Here is a 23,831-nt window from a genome sequence, read left to right on the forward strand (position 1 = left end):
GAGACCAGATAGCCTCGGGAGACCGGGAATAGGATTCATACACTTACTGTTTCAACTCCGGTATAGCTTAACGGCAATAAAAATGTACTAGTAACTGACAAACATTTGTTGGATTCTATAAAAAGAGTTGATAGTTTCAATCCAGTTCCTGATGGACATATGGCTACCTCTCTTGCACACACATCTTCTAGAGAAAATCCAGTCTTGATTTTAAAATTGCCAGTAATGGAAAATCCACCACAAACCTTGATAAGTTGTTCCAATAATCAATTACCCTGTCTGTGAAAAATGTGCATCTTATTTCTAGTTTGAATTTGTCTAGCTTCAACTTCCACACATTGGATCTTGTTATATACCTTTGTCGGATGGACTGAAGAGCCCTCTATTATCAAATTTCTGTTCCCCAGGCAAGTCCTTATAGACAGTGATCAAAACACTCTTTAACCTTCTTTTTGTTAAGCTAAGCTAATGCTTGAGGACAGGCTAATAGTAATTATCTAACCCCTGCTCCAAAGCAGAGATGGTTGACATTTGCTAAAATAAAAAGCTCTCAAATGCACTCTCTCAGTATTTATATTGTGCTCCTCATTGCAGGCTATGAGCACCTAAATGAATGAACGAATGCAACACAAGAATACAATAAAATACAAACTTCCACCATGAAACAGTGTGGGGAAAGCTCATATTGCTGCTGCCAGTGTTGTACCTGCCTTGGGACAGATTCAAAGCCCATAGAAGTCAATAGAGAGACTTCAACAGGCTTTGTGTTTGGTCCTTTGTGATAACTTTTTATCCCCCTTCACCCCACAGCAACAGAAATGAAAGCTGTAAAAATTAGCTTTAAGGAGCATGTGTTGGCATTGCTGAGAATCCTTGTAGATTCTTGTCTTCAGAGGTTTCAGAGTGCATGTGGACAACAACTCTAATAACGTGGATATTCCTGGAAGCCATGGACTTTCTGGCTGTCCCACCACAAACATCAGGGCTGGTTACATGCTTGTTCTCACCTCTGGGTTTTGTCTGAAGATCAGCCCTGAGTCAGGTCTGCCCATCAACCTGTGCATGTTGATGCTTGGTCTATTCCAAACCTGTGTCACCCCCAAAGCCTACTCCTCGTTGCATCAGAGGTACTGATGCTAAGGGATAGCTGACATCCCCTTCACACCATGGAATCCAGCAGATCACTGACCGATATTATCTTTTAGAGGAGGCTCCCAGCTCACTGATTCCTTGTTGTTTCTCATGCCCAGAGAGCACTGGGGTTAATATCTATAATTTGAAGCATCCAAGCAGCAAATTGGTGAGGTGATGGCCTAGAATCCGAGCTTCTTCTATGCTAGGATTTTATGTGACATTCAGATCTATGAACAGTCATCTGTGGCCATGCAAGTTCAGCCTCTGTGCTGGAGGAATGCTCGTCTTATACTGACGAGCTAACACGTCAGAGATACCTACTCCTTGCCCAGGCAAAAACAGAAATGATGCTGGTAGATAGAGGATGGTGTTCTGTGTGTGTCACTGTTTATTAAGGCACTCATTTGAAGTAGTTCACTTTATCATCTTTTGTAGTCCCTTTTGTGTTGGACCCACCACAATCACTTCCATCTGTTTTCTCCTGACAAACTTTTAGGCATGTCTTTTTAAATTACAAATGTCTGTATGTGTTGTTAGGATATCTGTATGGTGATGGTGTTCAGCATTTGAACTGCTTCAGTATTGGGGCTTCATAAACAAATTAATTACAGGCTCTATTTTTAAAAAGATAGCACTAGTTTACATTAAAATAGTATTACATACAGAGCAAAAGAACTAAGCAGGCAATAGTGGCAGATTGCTCAATTCATGTTCTTTTTTTTCCAATTTAAGCCCATGTCAAGTTTAATACCTATAATATGGAAGCCATACCCTTCCCTACAAAAAGTAAAAACAATCCTTTAAAAAGCTGTTTTCAGCCTTTGTTGTACCACAAGTAGAATACAAGACTTTATTTACTTTAAAAACATTTTGTCTGCAGATATTCCATTTTGAAAGCAAACAATAGCTTCCTGAGCCTAATCTTTGTTAATTAGCCAACTATAAATAGCGAACTCATAAGAGGATTTATAGAGTTGAACTTTACCAGAAAGGGCTTCTGAAAGCAAATCCCACTGAAGAGTTATTGGTTTCTCAATTATTTCTCCTGAAAAAACTTAAAGCATTTTTATATGAACCCCAAACGGGCAATCATTTTCACTGATGTGGCAAGCTATGGGGCAACAGAAGTTTCATATTTCCTAATAGTGCAGAAAACACAAGGAACAGAGCAGGAAAATGTAAGTTAAGAAGGTATTTGTTCAAATACAAAATCATTCTCAGGTCAAAAATAATTTTTAAAATGTCCTCATTGGCATTATTAACAGATTATTAAAATTAGATTTTAGAATATACACCAAATATACTATTCACTATTTATGATGGCGGTTTGCTTTTTATTCTTCACTCAACATGGACAATGAAATTAGACTGGTCAATTCCATTTTCTGGTTCTCATGCACTAGCAAGGTGCTACCATGTTGCATATTCAAATGCTACAGAATAATTATTATTACATCAAAACAAAAAACTATTATTGAAATTACAAAAAAAAAAAAGGAACACCAGGTAACAGTAGGTTTTGTAAGAATTTTTGAGAGCTAACCTATGTGACAGTGACCCTTTAAGCATGATTCACTAGAATGATGAACACAATTTCTCTGATCAATAAAAAGAACTTCAAATTCATTATCACATAATGTGTTATTTCATACTACTGATATCAACTCATTCAATACAGCCATCACTTTAATGTACTATGTTTACCACTTTAAAAACAAAACAAAAAGTTCTTCCCACAGTTTTTTATTTAAGTTTAGTGAAATAGTTACAAATATTTCTTAAACTTAGGCTAGGAAATTAAAAAAAAAAAAAAAAAATCAACTTTGGTAAATGGTCAATTAAATTACCATCTTGATTTTTAGGGGTAACTACTGTATCTAAGTAACAGGAAAGTTTACTAAGGGTCTGATTTTACAGTCATTCCATGCATTAATCTCAAAATGATTTCAGCGGAATTTCCACTGACTGAGCAGCTACAGAACTGGGTACCTAATACTGCACCAATGAAGTCAATAGGAGCTTTGCTGTTGACTTCAGAGGGCAAGAGAAAAAGCCCCGAGTCTCTACGAATGGAATAAAGCTACTAATCTTTTAAAAGCAAAATATAATTTACATAAGGCCTAAACTCTAAACATTGTTTTCAGCGTATCTTAATTACAACCTGACAAGTAATCATACCTAAATGGAACTAATGAAGTACTGTAACAAGATTTTCTAAACCTTCGTTCATCAGTAAGTACTTAGTTGCAAGTGTCTACTGAATTAAGACCATGAATTAGAATGTAATTAATAATAATTTCACTGAAAAACAAAAGGAACTTGCAATCTTCCTTCTACTTAAAGAACTGCGGACAAATTGTAACATTTGTTTTCCCCATGAGAGGAGGTTGTAGACTGAGAATACTGTGACTGCACCTGGATTCTGCAGTGAGTAGTTCCCCTACCTTGACTAGAAAATCATGACACTAGACACAAGCAAGCTTCTGTTTATTTTAGAGGACAACACCCCGGAGGAAACACATGCAGCACAGACATAAAAGTGTGATTACATCTTCCTTAGTGAGTGCAACTGTATATCATTCCAGTTAACAGCAGTCTTGAAATTCAATATGCTTTTAGACCATGCAGTAGGCACACCTTAATAAGTCAAACATACACACACACACACACACACCACAGAGAACAGTTTTAGCGTTGCTGATCCACAGTACTGAGCCCAAAGACAATCTTCAAATTCCAGTTCACCTTTAACTGTCCTTTCCCCTACGGCTGCCAGCCCTCCAAGATTGTCCTGAAGTCTCCAGGAATTAAAGATTATTTTTTAATTAAAAGATTATGTCATGTGTTGAAACCTCCAGGAATACATCCAACCAAAATTGGCAACCCTATTTTCCCCAGGTATGAATATATATGTTATCCAAGCTTTAAAAACAAACAAAAACTATTCACTGGCTTGCCAGGTCAAATGGAAATTTTGCAGGAGTGAGTGGCTGAATCCATTGCTCTTTTTTACTGGAGGGGAACAGAACTAGAGAGAGCCGTATAGGCTCAGAAGGAGAGCAGTAGCGGCAGCAACATCAGCAGTCATCTTCTATGATGCGAACGTTCACAATATGTAGATGAAAGTAAAATGGGGGAAGGAAAGGATTAATTTGCAGAGGGGGCAAATATCTGCCCATGTGAATTGAATGAGTAGTTTTTTGGGGTGTAGCAGCACAGGTGTATTCCCTCCAGGCAAATAGGCAATGGCATTTTTTGTCAAGCCTGGATAATTACATTTTAGACAGAAAAGGATTTTAAACCTCTTGCACAAATACTTTGCTGTGCAGTGTTAGCAAGGGGCATGTTATGATAAAGGGACATTTTTAAATGGGTTTTAGTTACCTCTGCTACTGGGCTAAGAACATGTACTCTCACCAACAGAAGTTGGTCCAATAAAAGATATTACCTCCCCCACCTTGTCTCTCTGATAAAACAGAACGTCAATCAATAAAACACTGTAACTGAATCCTCCTTTGACAGCTGGATTGCCTGTTGTAACAATACCAGTGATGAAAACTGTGACTGACTCACAAAACTATGACTGCCAAATGTTTCCAAGAGAAAATACGGAAAATTGTGTCAAACAATTGTAATAAGGATCAAATTAAACGAAGGTTGACAGGCCATTATTTCATGTTAACTAGAGCTATGATGGATTCCCCCTTACCTCAAGCATAGGCCTAGCACCGTCATGGATTGACAGAATGTGTGTAACATTATTCTTGCTCAGTTGCTCCGCATCTCGAGCATCTGTAGTGGGGGGAAAAAAGAGATTATTTTTTTTAAGTTTCTCTTAAAAAGCTGTTCCTAGTTCTCTCACACATGTTGAGAATCATGATCATCTGTGAAGTTCTTCTAAAAACAACACATTCAAAAAGACAGAAGGGGGGGGGGGGAAAATGAACTCCAAAGCAAATGATATACTATATAAAGAACAAGCTTAAGAAAACATCCCTAAATTATTAAGCCAACAGTTTCACACATTTTGCATCTGAAATTGAGTGTGTCTATCTGTGGTGTGTCACACACATCACATGTATGCAGATGACATAGGATACATTTCAGAGCCATGTGATAACATGCATTTATCATACACCTTTGACTGTCTCGCCTATTCTCTGCCCACTAATACTAATCCATCTGCACTTTAATTTATTCTTACATTTCAAAACCTGTAGCACTAAGCAGTTTCAAAACTGCCATCGTTGTTTAAGATCAATTTACCACACAAGTGTTCCTTCTACCTTCCACATAGAGAATCCCACCTTCATGTCCCCTTCCACCACCCCTACAAACAAGTTACACTGGCCAAGGTAGGCAATATTCAGTCATGAAAGGTTTAAGGCCTGATATCTCACAATTCTGCAGAGCTAGAAACAGGAGATTTCTTACACTGGACAGGAGAAATTCCCAGCTTCCCAAGAAAATGCACCCCAGTTGCTTCTAATCCTGGAAGACCCTAAGAAATCACATTTCAAGTCTAGAAAAACAATGTTAGTTTTTTTAGAGGGGACTTACATTTATTTTCTTCTCCATCCAAGATTTGTACGGTTGGACTTTTGATTTTACCAACAAAGGGATACAAGAAATTGTGTGTGTGTGTATAAATAAATATTTCTCAATTTTTTGTATAATATGTAATACATATATATAGTGTATATGAAAATGTGGTATTACGATTTTATAGACGTTTGTTTTAGATGACCTGCAAAATTCACTGGGAAAGTTGGTGGGGAAAAGTTTAGGATTTTTGTTTTTAATATTCCCCGCCCACACCCAAATATTCAACATTTCATCAAAACTCACAAGATTTCTATTAGCTCTATAGGAAGCAGAATAACATGGGGGAAGAGAAATTTATAACAATTTAATCAACTTTTGAATTTTGAAATTTCTCATTACTTCAACCAGCTCCACTCATGGGTAAGGTAGCCATCCCAACAAAGCCTTTACATCATAGTGCCCAGTCATGTATTCTCTATGCATTATTCAAAAAACACACACCGAGTAACCCTCACAAACGAAAGTATAAGACAGTCCTTGCCCAAGGTGTTTAAAACAAGATTAAAAGTTTAATAGTCACCAGTGAGGAGTGAATCTGTGAAAAAAAGCAAAGGCCACTGCCACTTCAGCATCTGGAGTACTGCTAGCTAATAGCAATACTGGGTTCTTATTCTCTGTAGACTAGCTACTAGAGAGGGACGTAGCACCTGTAACATTCCATACCTGCGCTACTCCTTTTAAGTTTGGCCAGTGATTATAAAGAGATTTGATAAGTTTCAACATGGGAGAGGTACCAAACCACATCTTTAATCAAGTTACATAAAAAATAAGAAAGCAGTGGTACAATTTAACACATTTTATTAAGTAAATTTGAGGAAAATTTTTTCCCAAGGTGACTTTTAATCTTGAACCCTTAATTATAGGCACATGAGTATTCAGAATTACAATTAGGTGCTCAGAACTGGAATGCAGGTTAAGGCCTGAAAAATTCGTGCTAAACGTTTTAAAGAAATGTAGTTGATTTTAACTCCGTTCACGTAGACATAATCCAACAGCTCTGGAGTCTGAAATCTTCTGTAGCCACAGTGCAACTTCACTACACTGGCCCATCAGCAAGACCAGGAGGGAGGACCCTGGTTTGTTCAGTTTGCCTTTAATCTTGATCTCTTGACTGGGAAAAGCTGCCATACATGTCATTTATGACAGTGTTCTTTGTGATATGGACACCTGTCTTAAAACCAGCCTATACAATCTGTTTGTGTTAGCCTGGTTGAATAGATTTTAAAAAAGCACAGACCACAAAGGTTTCAAACCGGCTCTTCCTTGGTACAAAAATAACAACAATATCACCTGTACCTTCTTTATGTACGTGCAAAAGATCAATTGGCATCTCTTAATTCGAGTCATTACTCTCTACTATGAAGTTTCAATACCCTTTTTAAATCAGAAAGCAGAAGGTGGCATTTAATCATATTGTCCAACAGACAAAATGCTGAGTATCTGAACACAACAGAATAGAGTTAACAAGTCCATACCCGATTATGAAAAATACTTAATCTTAAAGCTCTTAGCAGCTCTAAAAATCAGAGAAAAATCAAAACTGTCTAGTTTCACCTACTCTGAAGGTCCAGTATGTGTGACTACCGAATAGATGTTTATTCATTTGGATTCCCGTGTCACCATTTCAGACAGAATTCAGCACCAAATACCTGAAAGAACTTAAATTCTCTTCATAACAAGAATGAGCACTTCCAAAGATAATTATGAGACTTGCTGGTATAGACACTGTAACCTGCTAGATCTTCAGAGTTGTTAATAATATTAAGTGCATCCTTGATTATTCTGAGGTCTCAGAGTCCACCTGTAAAGTGAAGGCTTTGGAAAACTACAGAAGCCAGCCCAGTTGGGCTTTTAAGTCTGTACTGTACTATGCAACTATATTTGGAGGGTACACATTTCAGGGCCAGCTACCTGGAACCTCAATTTTAGTTTTAGGGAGGTAGCATTTTCCAGCGGATAGGACACTGGACTGGGACACAAGAGATGTGGTTTGGCCACTGACCTAAATGTAGCCTTGAGCAAGTCACTTCATCTCTATGTGCCTTCATTTCCCCCCTCCCAGTCTTTAGCTGTATTGTCAATTTAATAAGCTTTTCAAGACAGGATCATCTTTTACTATGCGTTTATACAGTGCCTAGCATAGTTGGGCTCTGATCACAATTAGTGCTAGTGCAAGACAAATAAATTATAATTTAAGAGAATGCTAATGGCTCAGGAGAAACGGTGATCCAGGTTCCCAAAGCCCTGGCAAGACAAGCAGCTTTGCAGCCCAGCCAGCTTTAAAAAACACAGGTGGTTCCCTTTAAAAGTTGACTGGCTAGCAGTGTCATTAAGAACACACAGTACTACCCTTGCAACGTTTTAATGCTTCAGTTAACTGGAGTTCAATAAAATCAACACTGTATAGTAAGACAGTGTTTTGGGATATTCATAGAAGAGGGCAGGAGAACCACACAACATTCCTGAAGCTGTGTACCAAGATCGATGAGGTGGGTGAGGTAATATCTTTTCCCTTACCCACCTTGGCTCTTAAATACCCTGGGACCAACACAGCTACAACAACACTACAAACAATGCCAAGATAAATAGCAGTTCACAGTATGCACAATTCAAACAACAGAAAATATACAGAGGAGGAAAAAAATACAGTCCTTGGCTAGCAAGTTATCGAAGTCTCTAGACCCACGGAATAGATAATTGAGAGAGGGGAAATTCCCTTGCTTCTCCCCACTGCAAATCACTAATATAACAGACAAGATTTAGAGGCTGTCCTCAGCAGCTATATAGACTGCTCACAATATTTCTGTATAATAGAGATGTATGTTCAATTTCGTATCTAAAATTGTTACACTAAGGGACCAAAAAGCAAGAACATTCAGTGCTAGAATTGTAATTCTGACTCATTATTTATCATATCACTATAGTACTGCACCATACAAAGCAGGCTGATGTTTCAAGGTCACAGTGTTAGATGCACTCTCTTAGAAATCAGAACGAAAAGAAATCTATTAGGTCACCTCTTGCTTATCCGTTTAGGTCCTCCACAAGATTCTTCCCTACAGCAGGCTGTCTAATGCTTCATCCAATATAATTTAAAACCTCTCAACTCATGGAGGCATCAACCAGTTTCCTTGGGAAAGTCCTTCCTCACATAACTTGATACATTTCCCCCTTTCTCCTCTTCCCCTCCCCACATTCAGCCTACATTTCTTTTGCTTCATTTTCTTCCACGCTCCTAGCTCTAGCCCCTCATACTAGTATGGACAAGGTCACAGCCACATAGCGAAAGGAGGAAGATTAATTTTGTAGTTAAGGCACTGGAACAGGATTGGTAGAATCTGGATTGAGTCCCCACTGTACCACACACTTCCTGTGCCTTATTTCCCCATGTGTAAAATGGAGATAGTACTTCCCCTACTCCACAGGGTTCCTCTGAGAATATATTCATTAATGACTGGGAGGATCTTCAATACTGAGGTGATGGGGCCATGTAAGTAGATAGGCAGACCTAACTCATCATTAATAATCCCTTCAAGACATGCGTGGTGAAAAGAAATGATTTCTCTTTCATTTGAATGACAGGAAAAGAATTTTCCCTAAGGTTTTGTCACCTCCCCTTGCTTCAAAATATCTAGAGTTTTCCCATCCCTTCTTATCCAGTAAAACCAAAACCATTCTGGTGGAGAAAGCCAATTATGCTGATGCCGATCCAAGTCTGTGGCATCAGACTGTGAGGCATCCCGCAACTAAAATAATCAGATCAATGAGATTAGCTCAAACTAGATTTGTATTTCTTGGGGTGGGGGGGGGGGAAGGGGTGAGCTATTACCTTTCTTCTCACCATACACTGTCCTCTTTGTATGCAGTCTCTCTCCCTCCTCCAAACACACAACCCTGCAGCCTTGCCTTCACTAGAAAAAAAAAAAAAAGGTGTGCTCTTACCATGTGTTAAACTAACCTATATCTAAGGAGGTAAAACCCTAGTGAAGACAAGCCAGCTGTAGTTTTATCACATGTTAGCAGCTTGAGGCAAACTCTCGGCTTCCCGCTAGCATTTAGCTCAACCTGTGACTGCATTTGAAAACTACAAACTGCCTTGCTTTCACTAGGATTTTAACACATGGTAAGAACACATCTTTTCTCCTAGTGGACACACCCTGAAGGCATTTTTGAGAGGAACTGGCTGGAGACCTAGGCCAAAACTTTCAAATTTTGGTACCTTAGTTAGGCACACCTACATAATAGGTTTGCCAGGTGTTTGGTTTTCAACCAGAACATCTGGTTGAAAAGGGATACTGGCAGCGTCCAGTCAACACAGCTGACCAGCCGCTAAAAGTCCGGTTACCTGCAGTAACCAACCTCCACCACTGGGGGTGGGAAGAGCAGCAGCTGCGGCTGGAGGAGCGGCTCTGCTTAGCAGCTCCTGCTCTTCCTGCCCCCCCTCCCCCGCCCAATCCCCGCAGCCAATGCTCAAACCACTGAGCTATCTGTCTCCCCCAAGCCTACAGCACCCAGTATTCCCAGGAGGTCTCCCATCCAAGTACTAACCAGGCCCGACCCTGCTTAGCTTCCGAGATCAAACGAGATCGGGCGTGTTCAGGGTGGTATGGCCATAGACCTGATCAAAAGACTGGCTGGCTGGCTCCCAGACCAAGCTCCAAAGTACGTACCGGTGCCGTCGGGGAGGGGGGACCTGTCTCCCTCCCCCCGCCCCGATTTCCTCACCCCCTTGCTCTGGGCACTGACCTCTGCCATGCCCCACTGTGCCCTAATTGGGCAGGCTCCGCATCAGCTCCTCCCACGCTGGATCTACAGGCAGTAGGTGAGTCCCAGGGGATGGGGGAGCGAGCGACAGGGGCAGGAGTGGAGAGCGCGCAATGGGGGGATGGGACAGGTGGGGCAGGGGGCAGAGCCTTGGGGGAAGGGGCGGGGCAGGGGTGTTCGGTTTCAGGGATTAGAAAGTTGGTAACCCTACTACATAAACTGCCTAGTTTTCAGCGACATTGAGCACCCACAGCCATAGGCAATGACTCCATGTGTGCTCCGGGGCTGGAGCACCCACAAGGAAAAATTTCACCCACCGGCAGCTCCCCAACCCGTCCCTCCACCTCAGCTCACCTCAGCCTCCTCCCCTGAGCGCACCGTGTTCCTCCTCCTCCTCCCCCCTCTCCGCCCAGCACTTGCACCGTGAAACAGCTGTTTCACGCGGCAAGTGCTGGGAGGGAGGGGAGGAGGAGGAACGCGGCACGCTCGGGGAAGAGGCGGGGATTTGTGGAGGGATCCAATAGGGGCAGGGTTGGGCGGAGTTGGGGCAGGGGTGCGAGCACTCACTGGTGCCAAGGAAAGTTGGCGCCTGTGCCCACAGCTCCCACTGAGGATTGCTTCCCACCTCCCCTCGCTACCCATGGTTCCAAAGGACACACTCAGTTCCACCCATAATATGCAATGATGTCACAGAACAAATTGAGTGTCTAGGCAAAACTTCCACCCTTCCTGTTCCCGAAGCTTTAATTCCTGTAAATAAACCTGTTCAAAATTCTAAGTAGTTCCATTGTAAAGGGGAGGGGCAGGAAGACTAGTTGGCAACAAAGAGTGCTCCTGAACTAGAGCCCTGCAGCAGGACTGGGATCCCATGGATCCTGCAGGACTCGCTGCCATAATAGCAGGAGCAGGTAAAATGTACTTTGTTGCAGGCAGGATTAGTTGGGGGGGGGGGGGGGAAAACAGACCGGTAATTTGCGGGAAAACACTAAATCTCATCAGTTTGTCATTAAATAGAATTTCAGCAATTTCTCTTTTTTTAAATAAAGGTTTTAATACGTAAATTTAAGCAAGGGATAGAAAGATTTGATGTCTATTACAACAGAAGTTAAAGTATTTTTTTGCATGGTTTAAGCATGATTTGTTTTATTCTTTTAATGGTAAAAATTGTGCCTGAATTCCATTTTTTTTTTAATATATATATGTACACACATATACATATATATATATATATATATATATATATATATATATATATATATATATATATATATATATATATATATATATACACACATATACATACACACATATATTAACAGACTTTTTTTTTTTTTTTAAGTAGCATGGGGGAATCGGTCTCTGTCATGGGCTTTGTGGGATCTAAGGTTTTTATGGGTTAGAGCAGGATAAAAATGCAAGAAACAATACAGGAGCAGGTGGGAGTGGGAATTACAGGGCAGGACAGGAGCGGGATTAAAACAGTAGTCCCACAAAGGGCTCTACCCTGAAGCTTCTTCCCTTCCTAGGGTAATCCACACTTGAAGCTTTAGCTGTACTAGCCTGTAAATCTAGATTATCTGTGAATCCAGGAGAGCAATACTGAAAGATACTAACCCACTCTTCTTTGTTGAAAGCTGAACCCCAAATGGGACCCCAGAAAAGGAAGTTTTCCTGAAAGAACCTCGAACAAACTTATTCAGAGGAATTCAATGGCACTGTGAACACAGGAGAATCATTTGCTGTGCACTACATCTTATGTTGAGGAACAGGAAGAGTGGAAACTTCACCTAAGCTCTTCAATTCATCCATAGTGCCACTGGACTCTTTGGGGGAATTAAGCCTCACATTGTGGCTTTCCCCTCAGAATCAAAAATCCCCCAAATATTCCATTGGAAAAACTCAAATCTTCCAAACATTTTGTAAGCAGAAAGGACATGTATTACTTTGTATTCAAGCTTGAAGAACTGTGTGGCCTTTAACTCTTATTACAGTTTATTGAGCCCTGGTTTTTGGAATCAATTGTACTTGAAAGACCAGTTGGCACTCGTGTAGATGAAAAATATTTCCCTACTGCTGCATGTGAAAAGAGGCAAAAACCTCGTACTGTCCCACTAGGGTATTAGAAAAACAAGAAATTTCTTCTGATGGGAATACAGAAAGCCAGCAGTTGCCGCACAGCAGACACCAGCTTTCGTGTGGGAATAAAGGCTTATGGGGGCTTTCAGACCCACAGCTGTTGACTGACAGCTTTGCACTTCATCAAGGGAGATTACACTAGCTTGTGAGTGGACTGCAGGACTTTGATTTCCATTTGACAGACCAAAATTCTTTCAAATCAGAGGGGGGGTGCAGGGATTTAATTTGAAGAGGGCTTCTTCCCACCTTCAGCCCCTCCGCCACTACATCTCTTACCAAGCTACCAGTCCCATGGAGTTTAGACAGGGCAAGGCTTTGCTCCTGAACAAAAGGAAACCCAGAAGATAATCAATCTGTAAGATTAATTTTCTCCTGGATTTTAAAGGTGAACTCTTCCTCAGTATTTTGTAAGAAAGGCAGCAGTTCTGCTTGAACTGCCGAGTTCTCTGGATGCACATTCTCCTAAACACTTTGTACCTTAGGAATGTAATTCAGTTTTAATTTTTAGCTAAGGTCCCAATTCAAGAAATCCATCTCTCTTCAGAAAAACATGCTTAAAGTCCTATGGACTTTAATGTTTTCCTGAATCAGTACTATACAAAGCTTTCCATTCCCAAGGATTCCAAGATGCTATAAAAGCACTCTGCCTCTGCCTGAAGCAATCTGTCTAAAGATAGGAGTCCTGACTTGCAGGCCACTGCTCTAAGTTCTATCCCCATCCATATCACTGACTTGCTCTACAACCATTTCATAAACTGTGCCTCAGTTTACTCGTAAGTTAAACGTGTCTGATTCTATTTACCTTACATAGACAATTGGAGGCTTAACTTCAGAACAGCAATTCAGGAGCCCTGAAAGACAGGTTCTACATAACTACAAAGTAGGAGTGCTAGTATGGTGAAAGATTCCATGGTCAGAACATTCATTGTCCCTTCCAAACAATGGAACTTCCAGAAGCACAGCACCCTCTAACATCATGCTGGGGTATTGCATCAGTTTTGATGAGAATGCAGGGAACCACCTGCTTGAATCACTCATACCACTTCCCATAGCATCTCAGTTTCCTTAGAGGTTTCCCATGCAATTACTAACCTAGCACAGCACTATTCAACTTGTGAAAGGTGATAAAAATCACAGTTCAAGGGGAGTCTGTTGTATCACACCTTTTTATACTCAAAAGAATCACTTGCAAAACCCAAGCTTTCTAGGCATGAGACACCATAGAAGGACCCAATTGTCAGAAAGCACTTAGCACCAACTTTCTCAATATGGGTGTCAAGTCCAGCACCCAAATCACTACTCACTATTCAAAATCTTGTCCTGTCTTTCATACATTGCATGTGATGTAAATCAGAACACTTGCAAAAGAACTCAGTAATCAAATTCCTCTAGGAATGTTTATAGTGGCAAGCTTATATTTGCCTTGTTTCAGCAGCACTGTATTACTTTGCAATGTTAGCGGTCACTGTTGCTATTAGCATTATTAGATGGTTTAGAAAGTTTTTTAGAAATTCAAAGATTATTAACTATATTAATTAAAGTGTTGTTCTATGCACAAAGTAAATGAGGTAATATATTTTATTGGACCAACTTCTGTTAGTGAAAGAGACAAGCTTTTGAGCATACATAGAGCTTTTCTATAGGTCTGGCAAAGGTACAGTGTCCGAAGAACTCTGTGTGGCTTGAAACCTTGTCTCTTTCACCAACAAAAAAGTTGGCCCAATACAAGATATTACTTTCCCACCTTGTCTCTTTAACAGCAATTGTCTCTCTTCTGCTCCAAAGATGTAACTAACTCAGAGATCAATTACCTACTGACATGACCTCACGATGGTGGAGAGTATTGATTAAATACTATGTGAGCAAAGGCCATTTAAAAAAAACCCACCTTTATTTTTATTAACAAACAAACAGCGATAATCGCTGAAGCACAGACATTCATATTGACACCAGCCCTTCCCCCTCCCCCTCCAGATATGAAATAGCTGACACACTTCAGCTTCATTTATTTTTAACTGGATCCCAATACTACACAGTCACCCCACCTTCATTAACACCATGTTTTTATCATGCTAAAAGTTATCTGACATACCATTTATAGACCACTTGCAAGGCCCGTAGCTGAATGGTTACAGCATGACAAGCCAGAAGGGTTCTAGGATCTAATCTGGGCTGAGGTGCTGACTCACTCTGCAACCTTGGCCTACTCCCCTTCATCTTGCCTTGCCTCAGTCACTCAGTGGGTGAAAACAGTACCACACTGAGAAACAGATGCTGGGTCTGAGTTTCACTCTCTTGGGAGTATTATCAAAAGTTTTGCCACCACGGCTGGCATGACGATAGGGCCAGTTTCAGAGTCACACACCGTGCGCTATGGGCAACTCCGGGGCCCCTCCCCCACACACTGCACTTTGAAAAACTGAAGCACTCTCACATGAAATGCAAGATATCGTCCATCCCTCTCCCGTCCTCTCCCACTTTGTCTCATTCAGCAGTGAGGCCAAGATTTGCTGTCACAAGCAGAAGGCACTGCCTCAACTCAGAAGATGCACGGTCTCTGGGTTTTCTCCCTCTCCCCCTCCTTATTTTCTCCTCCCAATCCCCCACCTGCCCCTTCTGATTTCTATATCTTCTTTGTTTCCAGTCCCTGTATCCCATCACAAACTTATCATTACCTGCACACTCGTCTCCTTCCCCTCCAACCCTCATCCACACCGTTGACACAACAAACTTCCCTCCACCCCACACAGCCCAGCACCATCTTCATGTTTGCCACCTGGCGTAGGAGTGCCCTTCAAACTCATCCTGCGCCTCTGGGTTCGTTCCAAAGATGTTCCACACAGAAAGGGGAGCAAAATAACTATCAGGATGCTAAAGTGGACCCTGCAATCCCAACCCCCTGTCAACAAGGGATGGCAGGATCAGATACAGACAAGACAAACAAACAGTGCCACTATCCTGTTGTAGGTTCATGCTACCAAATACTTCACAGGAGCGAGTGGGGTGGGGGAGCAGGGGGGAGAAGAGAAATATTGGTGCAGCACCACCTAAATATGAAATGAAAGGAACAGACCTTGTCCAGTCATGTGAGCAGACCAAATATATGGAGGCATGTGCAGTCGCCACTCAGCAACATGCCTGCTGCTCACAACTAAGCGTAGCTCTAGGTAGATGATGTTGCCAGTTATTTATTGGTGATATTGCAATAGCACCTAGAGACCCCAAGTTGGGATCGTGGCTCCTCTGTGCTAGGTGCTGTACACATATGTAATGAACAGATGGTCCCCGTCCCAAATACTTAACAATAAGTAATCACAATCAGTGGGAGCTGCTGGGTGCCCAGTACTTCTCAGCCTTAGCTTTCTTACAGATAAGGCTCTAAAAGTGCTAGGTTAAAAATCAAATGGAAAATAAAAACCACACACAGAGAGGGAGAGGGAGAACAGGTCTGAATCTACAATATGGACATTGCATCCTGATACTCAGGCATCAAACTCTGTATCTGTCAGTTTCACAAGCATTTATAATAGGGCTCCTGAACGGTTCTGATCTATAACCACAATAATGAGAGCAATGAATTGGAGGCAAATTAAGCCATTAATAATGAGGAGGGCTTACAAAAATGGCCTGGCTCACAGGCCAGTCTGCAAAGTGCAGAACCAATCTACAACAGAGGCCAACATTTGGGAATTCTAGGTGAAGCATGCTCCCAGGAGAGTGTGTGCATTTTTAACCAGTTGTGCAGTGCAGTGTACAGATGACAGAGAAAACATTCTCTTTTTAGTGCTAGCAGGTAGATTCAGAAATTAAGCAAAATGGGGATAAAGAACTTGCACAGATTTTAGCAAATACTGTAGGGCTATGTATGACCCAACACTTTTTCAGACTTTTAAGTAATCCTAAATTGTAACCATAAAACTAATCTTACCTTTAAAGTTGCCAAGGAACAAGCCAGGCAGAATCTGTGAGAAAGAAATATAGTATCAAATATAGAGGTCTTGTGGTAGCACAGTTCGACAATGTTCGATTTGCATACAGGATGGAACATATTTCTGTCGCAGACTATTGTCTAATAGAATCTAAAGATGCTGGCAGCATTATATATTTCTCCTTGCAACTTTCCCATCCTATAATGCTTCAGACATGCTGCACTTTGAAATGTTTCCAACATAACTAGGGGTTGATGGTAATATTTGACGGTTATACACCATCTTCCACCAAGGATCTCAAAAATAGGCCTTGTAAAACCCTTGTTGTAATGTATTATCCTTATTGAATCAATGGGGAAACAAACACAAAAAAGGTTAAGTGACTTGCCTAAGGACACAGAACAAGTCAGAGAAGGGACTGGAAAATAAAATCCAACAGATCTCGTAGCTCTTGAAGCGGAGGAAGGCAAGTCAGACTACTGTCACCCTAGATTGCAGTAGGGTACTCTTTCATTGATTCTCATTCAGTTCATAAGTGCTGTTTGCAGTGATTTCTTATAATTAAGTCACTCAGTTGCACTTCCGCACTCCCCTCCCCTGAACTATGTGCTCTCCTGCAGCGCTCCCATAAACTCTTGCTGTTCTCAGTTACATTACTTTTTTAATATAAGAGTTTCAAGGTCTGCTTCAGGGCCAGCTCTGTGCAGTCTGAGTACATGTGGTTAACATTGTGATGTTACCCATTCCCACCCTTTCATAAACCTCCTCTGAACTGAAGCCAAAACACAAAAGAGCATATATGAAAAAAAGGAACACACCACAACTCAAAAGTAAAACTTTTGTTCTCTCCCACTACATGACAGACACCTGGACATCTATGACCAACATCTAATTCCTCTGAAGAAGCTAAAACACATGATCCATTTTCCTTAACACGCATGCAAAGCATACCACCATCAATGACATGTCAACACCAACTTCCTAATGCCTTAGCAACGCCCTAATGTCATCACAACTGCATCAACAATCTCTCTAGCACTGCTATTTAAAGGAAAAACTCCACCCATTTTGCTCAGTCCAGCAATCCGGAAGTTCTAAAAGGTATGAAGCACTTTCGCCAGGGATTGGCATTTGAGCCCTTTCTTCACAACAACCATCTTGTTGAAAAGTGACATGATTTGTGTCACGGAGTGTAGCAGCCCAGCATATGAGACTGTAAATTAGTTTCCAGCATGCTTTAGAATACTTGTTTTTGTTTGCGGAACCATCTTTAACGCTTACTAGGCCATTGTCAATCAGGCCAGAAAACAGAAAAACCACACTTTCATGCCAACATTATTTCACATGAACCTCCCTCCCCCTACATCTTTAACTGATATTTCCTCTCCATGTCAGGTCACATCATATCTAACCCTAGGGTTCAATCTTGTTAACGGCTCTAGAAGGCCGTGTTGCCTGGACCCAAAGAACCTTTGCAATTCCCTCAACCATGTACAGAGATGAACGACACTCATCCATTTTGTTTTTATTTTTGCTTTTGCCATACTGGGATCTGAAGGAATGTGAAACTTAAAGAGAAAGTCAAGGGTTGCAAAATCACATGAACCAAAGCTGACAATGTTTGACAAAAACCTACGCAAACAAAGACCTGCAAGTTTAACACAGCTAATGCGGTCTCACTATTTATCTCCTTTTGAGTTTTATTAACTAACATCCTTTACAAAGAGTGCAGAGTCTGACCCATCTAGAAAGTCATTACTTCAAGAGTGCATGTAATTTGGTCTCCTGAGTACGGACCACTTTGAGGACCCATCCCTGAAACCTTTCACTCTCTCTCAAACATGCTTGCGGGGGGGGGAACCACTCATGGTACTCTTTAAAAAAAATAAATAAATATGTGGTTGTGTCTCTGACTCAGCTTGAGTCTCTCCAAGTTAAACAGATGTGGGCCATTGCCTCTGTTTGAGAGTGAGGGTGGGGAGACAGCACATTAGCAGCTTCTCTCAGGAGTATTGTACCTGTGGCATGAGTGAAGGGCCAGCAACTGCTGGCATAGTATGCTCCCAAACAGATCACAATGGCACAAAATTTGACAACCCAACCCAACCAACTATCTCAGTCTGAGCTTAAATTTCCAAATACACCTCTACCCCGATATAATCCGACCTAATATAACACGAATTCAGATATAACACGCTAAAGCAGTGCTCCGGGAAAGGGGGGGGGGGGCTGCGCACTCCGGCGGATCAAAGCAAGTTCAATATAACGCGGTTTCACCTACAAAGTGGTAAAATTTTTTGGCTCCCGAGGACAGAGTTATATCGGGGTAGAGGTGTACAAATGCAATATTCCATATGTGTAGCAGTGAACTCAAATATCACAGTAACACTGTATGATGCTATAATATTTTAGACTGTACTGCAGCATTTATATACCAATCGTATATTCCCAAAAGAGGATTCGAGTTTATATTCTAGTCATTATGGTTTCTAACCCTAGTGGTAAAGAGAAAATGCCAAGACTGGGTAGAGGGACAGACTGGAGGAGGGATAAAAAGGAAGATGCTCTTTAAATACGATGTCCTCAGTGAAGGTGGAAAAAAACAGAAGTGTGTATTTGTGCATTATGAAACCAATAAAGGAAATTAAAATGACTTGCAAGGAAGAGGCTGTCTCAGGAATCATTCTAAAAGAATGAAACCTTACCAAGGGGGAAAGCTACCTGGAAAAAAGTGACTCTTCCTAAAGTCCTTATTAATGTTTCAGCACTATGCTATGGTTGGGAACTTTCAGCTCTGTCATCTCACACTGACTTCAGCAAGTGCAATTTCAGACTATGGAGAAGGGAGGATTAGAACCACATGAAGAGTGATGGATGGGTGTTTATGTGTGAGAGAAGAGTGGGAATGTGGGCGGGGGGGAGAAGGGTGGCTATATCATGAACTTTTCAACCACTGCTTTGTGAATAAAACAAGAACTCTTCATATGAGCTGAAATACAATATGAAGCAAATGCTATTTAGTAAATACAACCATGGACAAGATCTCTACTTTGCCACCAATCACCAAGAACATCTAAGTCAGTCATTGATTCTTAATTGCATTAATGGGAAAGTCAAAAGAATAAATATTGTGATGGCAGAGCCCTTCTAAGACAGAGCTACTGATACTTATCAACATCCTAGTAATTCTTTAGATACATAAATCTTTTAAGTGGATGTCTGAATGCCCCATTATTTTCTAAATAGACACATACTCTCAGACTATATTAACATAACTTACTGCATAAAGTTGTTTTGACTAATATCTATTAAGCAATCCATGGAAATTCACTGCAGTTTAATGGGTTTTGTGCAGAGATTATGAGAAGATAACGTGATGCAAGGCAAGAACAAGAGGATTAGCCTATTTCACTAAGCCTCACAGGAAAGTCACATAGGTTGATGGACCAGATCTTCACCTGATGCAAATTGACATAGGTCAATTGATTTCCATGGAACTATTTACATCAGCTGTAACTCTCTAGATCGATTTATATTTCTTATAAATTATCCTCTTTATTAAATGCAATTTATATAGGGCACTTATATTCATGTGCTTAATGATCTTGTAATAACAATTAAACACTAATAAATCCCAGTTGCCATTTTAACAATGCCACTAAAAGAACCTTCCCCCATGAAATACTGAGACTTACACCATCACTTCAAGAAAGCCTGAGTAAATAAAAAGATGTTGCAACATACAGTTAATTGATCTTCAGGGTATCAGACAAGAAGGGAGTGAATCCCAGTGGAAGGCTCTTCGCTGAGAATGCCTTTCATTAAGAATACCTTGTTCTCAGATAAATACATCTAAGTTATATCCGTTTGAGCGTTATCTCCCATCTGATCTCAGCTGCCAAACTTCAAAATGAAGAAGAGGGGGTTTCTAAGGTCCTGCATGATTTTGAAACACAGAAATCAACATGAACCTTGAACTAAAACCAAATTCAGAGATAAAGCATAAGGAGTTAGATTAAGAAAAGGAAAATGTAGACTATTAAGAAAAACTCTAGCAATCAGATCAGTTGGACTGCAGAATAGTCTTCCCACGGAAATGGTGGAAAGCCCATCACTGGAACCATTTCTGATTGGAGTAGGAAAGATCTCTAGAAACTACTGTGATGGAAGATAGGCTAAGTGAAGAAAAAGATCTGCAGGATTTTAGCCCTCAACTGAAGAGGTTAAAGACAGAAAGCACTGAAAATTAATTGCAGTTAAGTGGTGAATTTGCAGTCAGAGAGGGCTTGCTAGCCAGCCATTTCCCCATAGTTGTGTTGCATGGGAATAATATTATGAACAAATGCTTTCAATTTACTTTGGAAGAATCCGGTGGATGACTAGGTGCTGGGCTTGAGAACAACAAACACAGCTATTTTTGCTAAAATGGGTAGCACAAGGTGTAACAGACAAAAAGTGTCCCAGTCCTCTGCAAGCCTTTCTATAAGCCCCAAAACCCATATAAAATCAGGTACACTTACTACTATGAAATCCATGTATACCACATTTCTAATTAAACAAAAAACATAGGAACCGCACTGCACTCATGACTAGAACACACAACAGTGACAAGGGCTCAAGAACCAACAGCAGCTGTAGCAGTCTCTGGAGCTTTTCCATTCCTGGACCATTAGGGGCAACAATTAATCCTCTCTTGGCTTCAGTACAAAGAGATTCTCCTAATTGAAATAATCCACCATCTGATGAGCTGCTCAAGTCATGTCCCTCTGCAGTCTCCATCATATATGGCTACACTGCAAGAAGCACTCAAATTACCAACTAATGTCACTGGTACTGAGAGGCATTGATGACTCAGGGGGGCACATGCATCCAACAATCAGCTTTGATGATTCCAAGCCTCTCTTAATCCCTTGTGTTACTGCTGGCTCACAAGACTGACAGAAAAGGCAATATGCTTGGTGCCACATTCTAATGATTCTAAGAATAAAACCAGCACCCAAATTCTTCAAAAATGACTCTGGATTTTGGGCACCTCCATTTTTAGGTACCCAATTTGAGATACATTAAAATGGACCTGCTTTTCAAAAAGTGCTGACCACCCACCATCTGCAAAAGCAAAGTAATTAGAAGGTTATGTCCTAAATAGCCCAAATAAGGGAGAGGGAGATCCATAATTGATTTTAAATTGACCACACTTCCCCAAAATCCCAGATAAGGCAGGTATGTGTTGTTATTCCCATTTTGCAAACAGGAAAACAAATGTGGAGAGGTTAAAGCTCTGATCCTGCATCCATTAACGTCAATGGGCCCAGGATCAGGTCCTCAGCGATTTGCCCAAGACCTCACAGCAAGTCAGTGTCAGAGCCAGGAAATCCTGGCTCCCAGCCTCATGTTCAGTCTACTAATCACATGGCCCTGAAGTGCTGGACAGAGATACATAAAAAGTGGGATCCTTGACACCCCCAATAGTAAGTCTGAGGCAAAAGAAACACCAGGAGTGTGTTAAATCTTCTCCCTATAGTAATCAGTAAACAGTCAGTCTCCATAATCTAAATTAACTTGCATTAAACAAGTGTCTGAACACAAAAAGAGCTGATGCTGGAAGAGAAAAGAAAGAGACATCCAGATTCCTCTATGCTGAATGGTATCAGCTAGGAAAATCCTGATAGTTATAGAAATTCAAATATTTCTTATAGGATACACCCAAAAACCCACTTAAGAAAACAAATAATACAGCAAAAGAGCCAAGAACCACAACAATCACGATAAAGGTTTTTGACTTGGCTTCTTCAAGGCATGTGGTATAACACAACATGTCCTGAGACTGACTCAAGGGGAGGTGGGGGGGAAAGGTAACTGTGGAACTGTTAGATGCCTAGGAGACTGCGAAACATAAAGAACGCCATTTATTTTTCTCCAGTAGCTTCCAACAAGTCTGACATCTTGATCTTCCTACCGCTCTGCGTGATGGATGGTTTTAAAGGGGGTGCCCAGAATACTTCTTGAACATCTAGGTAGCTGTAAGGACTCTGGCTGCCTGAGACATTTCCGTCTTCTCGTGCAAAACCGAGAAAAACACACACACACAACAAGGAAACGACAACCGAGAAATATACATATACGCCCTGAATACTAGTCATGTGGGCAGCAGTCTTATAAAGGCGCGTGAAGGCTCAGGGATCGGGAGTAGAATTATCTAGCTCTCCCACTTTGCTAAACTAGTCTAAAGCAAATGTATTTTGCAGGGCGAGGAAGGGAGAAAGATCTACTTAGTACCAGCTAAAACCAAATCATCGTGCATGCATGGCAGCTGCAGATTGCTAACCAGGAAACGCGCCCCCAGGGGGAATTTCAGCCATCATCTCCTTCCCTTCCCCAAAAGCCAAAATTAAAGTTAGGCAGAAAAACCTCATTTGACCTCCTCTGTCCATAAACTCCTGTAGCAACGGCTCTTTACCCCTCATTGTACAAGGATGTTTACTACAAAACAAAGCGGGGAGGGCAGGCTGTGGGGCGGCGGTGGATTTATCTATACAGCAGCTTTTCGATCCTGAGGAGCCCTGCACACCCCGACGCACATGCACACAAAGAATAACAATAAGCAGCAGCATTACCTTGTTCATCCCATTCCCCATGGCTCTAAGCGGACTGAACTTTAGTACCACGGGAGAACGCTTGGCAGCAGGCTAAGCTTGCTTGCACGCTGCAGGTCAATGTGCATGGGAAAGTGTTTGCCCTGTGATGAGAGTGTGAATGGGGTAAGGGGTTTACTCTCAATTCTTAGCTGGAGCGCGCAGGATCATCTCTGCCCCCAGCGTGGCTAGGCTTTTCTCCTAGATGCCTTGTGAGCAGAGGAGGTTTTCCGCTCGGCTGCCCCTAGACCTCGCTGCATGGGAGAACAGCTGAACTAGTCACCAGGGCTCCATTGCCAGGAACCACCTCTCGGCTCTCGCCCTTCTGTTTGCAGGGCTCGCCACCCCCACGTGTGAATAGAACCAAACGCCTAGGAAGCTCCCCCCTCCCGCTCGCAGGCTGCCCTGGGGCTTGTAGTTCCGCCGCTGCCGGCTCCCCCCGCCGAGACCCGCCTGAGAAAACTACAGGTCCCGCCGTGCAAAGCGACCCCAGCCCTCCTCCGCCTTTAGCACAGGCGGAGAGAGACTAGGGTGCGTCCTCCCCACTCTCATTCCTGGAAGGGTGAGTAAGCGGCGGCGGCTGGTGCTACGGGTGTGTGTGGGATGAGGCGGGAGGTTGTTTGGTTTCTCA

The 23,831-nt window shown here is 41.6% G+C and overlaps 1 protein-coding gene and 1 non-coding gene across 7 annotated transcripts in view; both read right to left on the bottom strand.

Moving 5' to 3' along the window:
* The window catches only part of DUSP22 (dual specificity phosphatase 22), a 63,154-nt gene extending 39,562 nt beyond the window's left edge, over positions 1–23,592 (bottom strand). For 2 of the 6 annotated variants that reach the window (XM_065584889.1, XM_065584888.1), the window contains exons 1-2: positions 23,183–23,555; positions 4,844–4,926 (exon numbers count right to left, since the gene is read on the bottom strand). In XM_065584889.1, the coding sequence (XP_065440961.1) occupies positions 4,844–4,893 (50 nt within the window). In that variant the 5' untranslated portion in view covers positions 4,894–4,926; positions 23,183–23,555. Of the gene's footprint in view, positions 1–4,843; positions 4,927–16,567; positions 16,602–21,088; positions 21,119–23,182 lie in introns of those variants that run through there. The other 4 variants (XM_005307066.5, XM_065584890.1, XM_065584887.1 and 1 more) reach the window with 4 other exon arrangements.
* Positions 10,239–10,357, bottom strand: LOC112059167 (5S ribosomal RNA). Its single transcript, XR_002888387.2, has one exon. It is a non-coding gene; the product is annotated as a 5S ribosomal RNA (ribosomal RNA).
* Positions 23,593–23,831: the final 239 nt, after the last annotated feature.

This window comes from Chrysemys picta, chromosome 2 (genome assembly GCF_011386835.1).
Source record: "Chrysemys picta bellii isolate R12L10 chromosome 2, ASM1138683v2, whole genome shotgun sequence".
Classification (NCBI taxonomy): domain Eukaryota; kingdom Metazoa; phylum Chordata; order Testudines; family Emydidae; genus Chrysemys; species Chrysemys picta.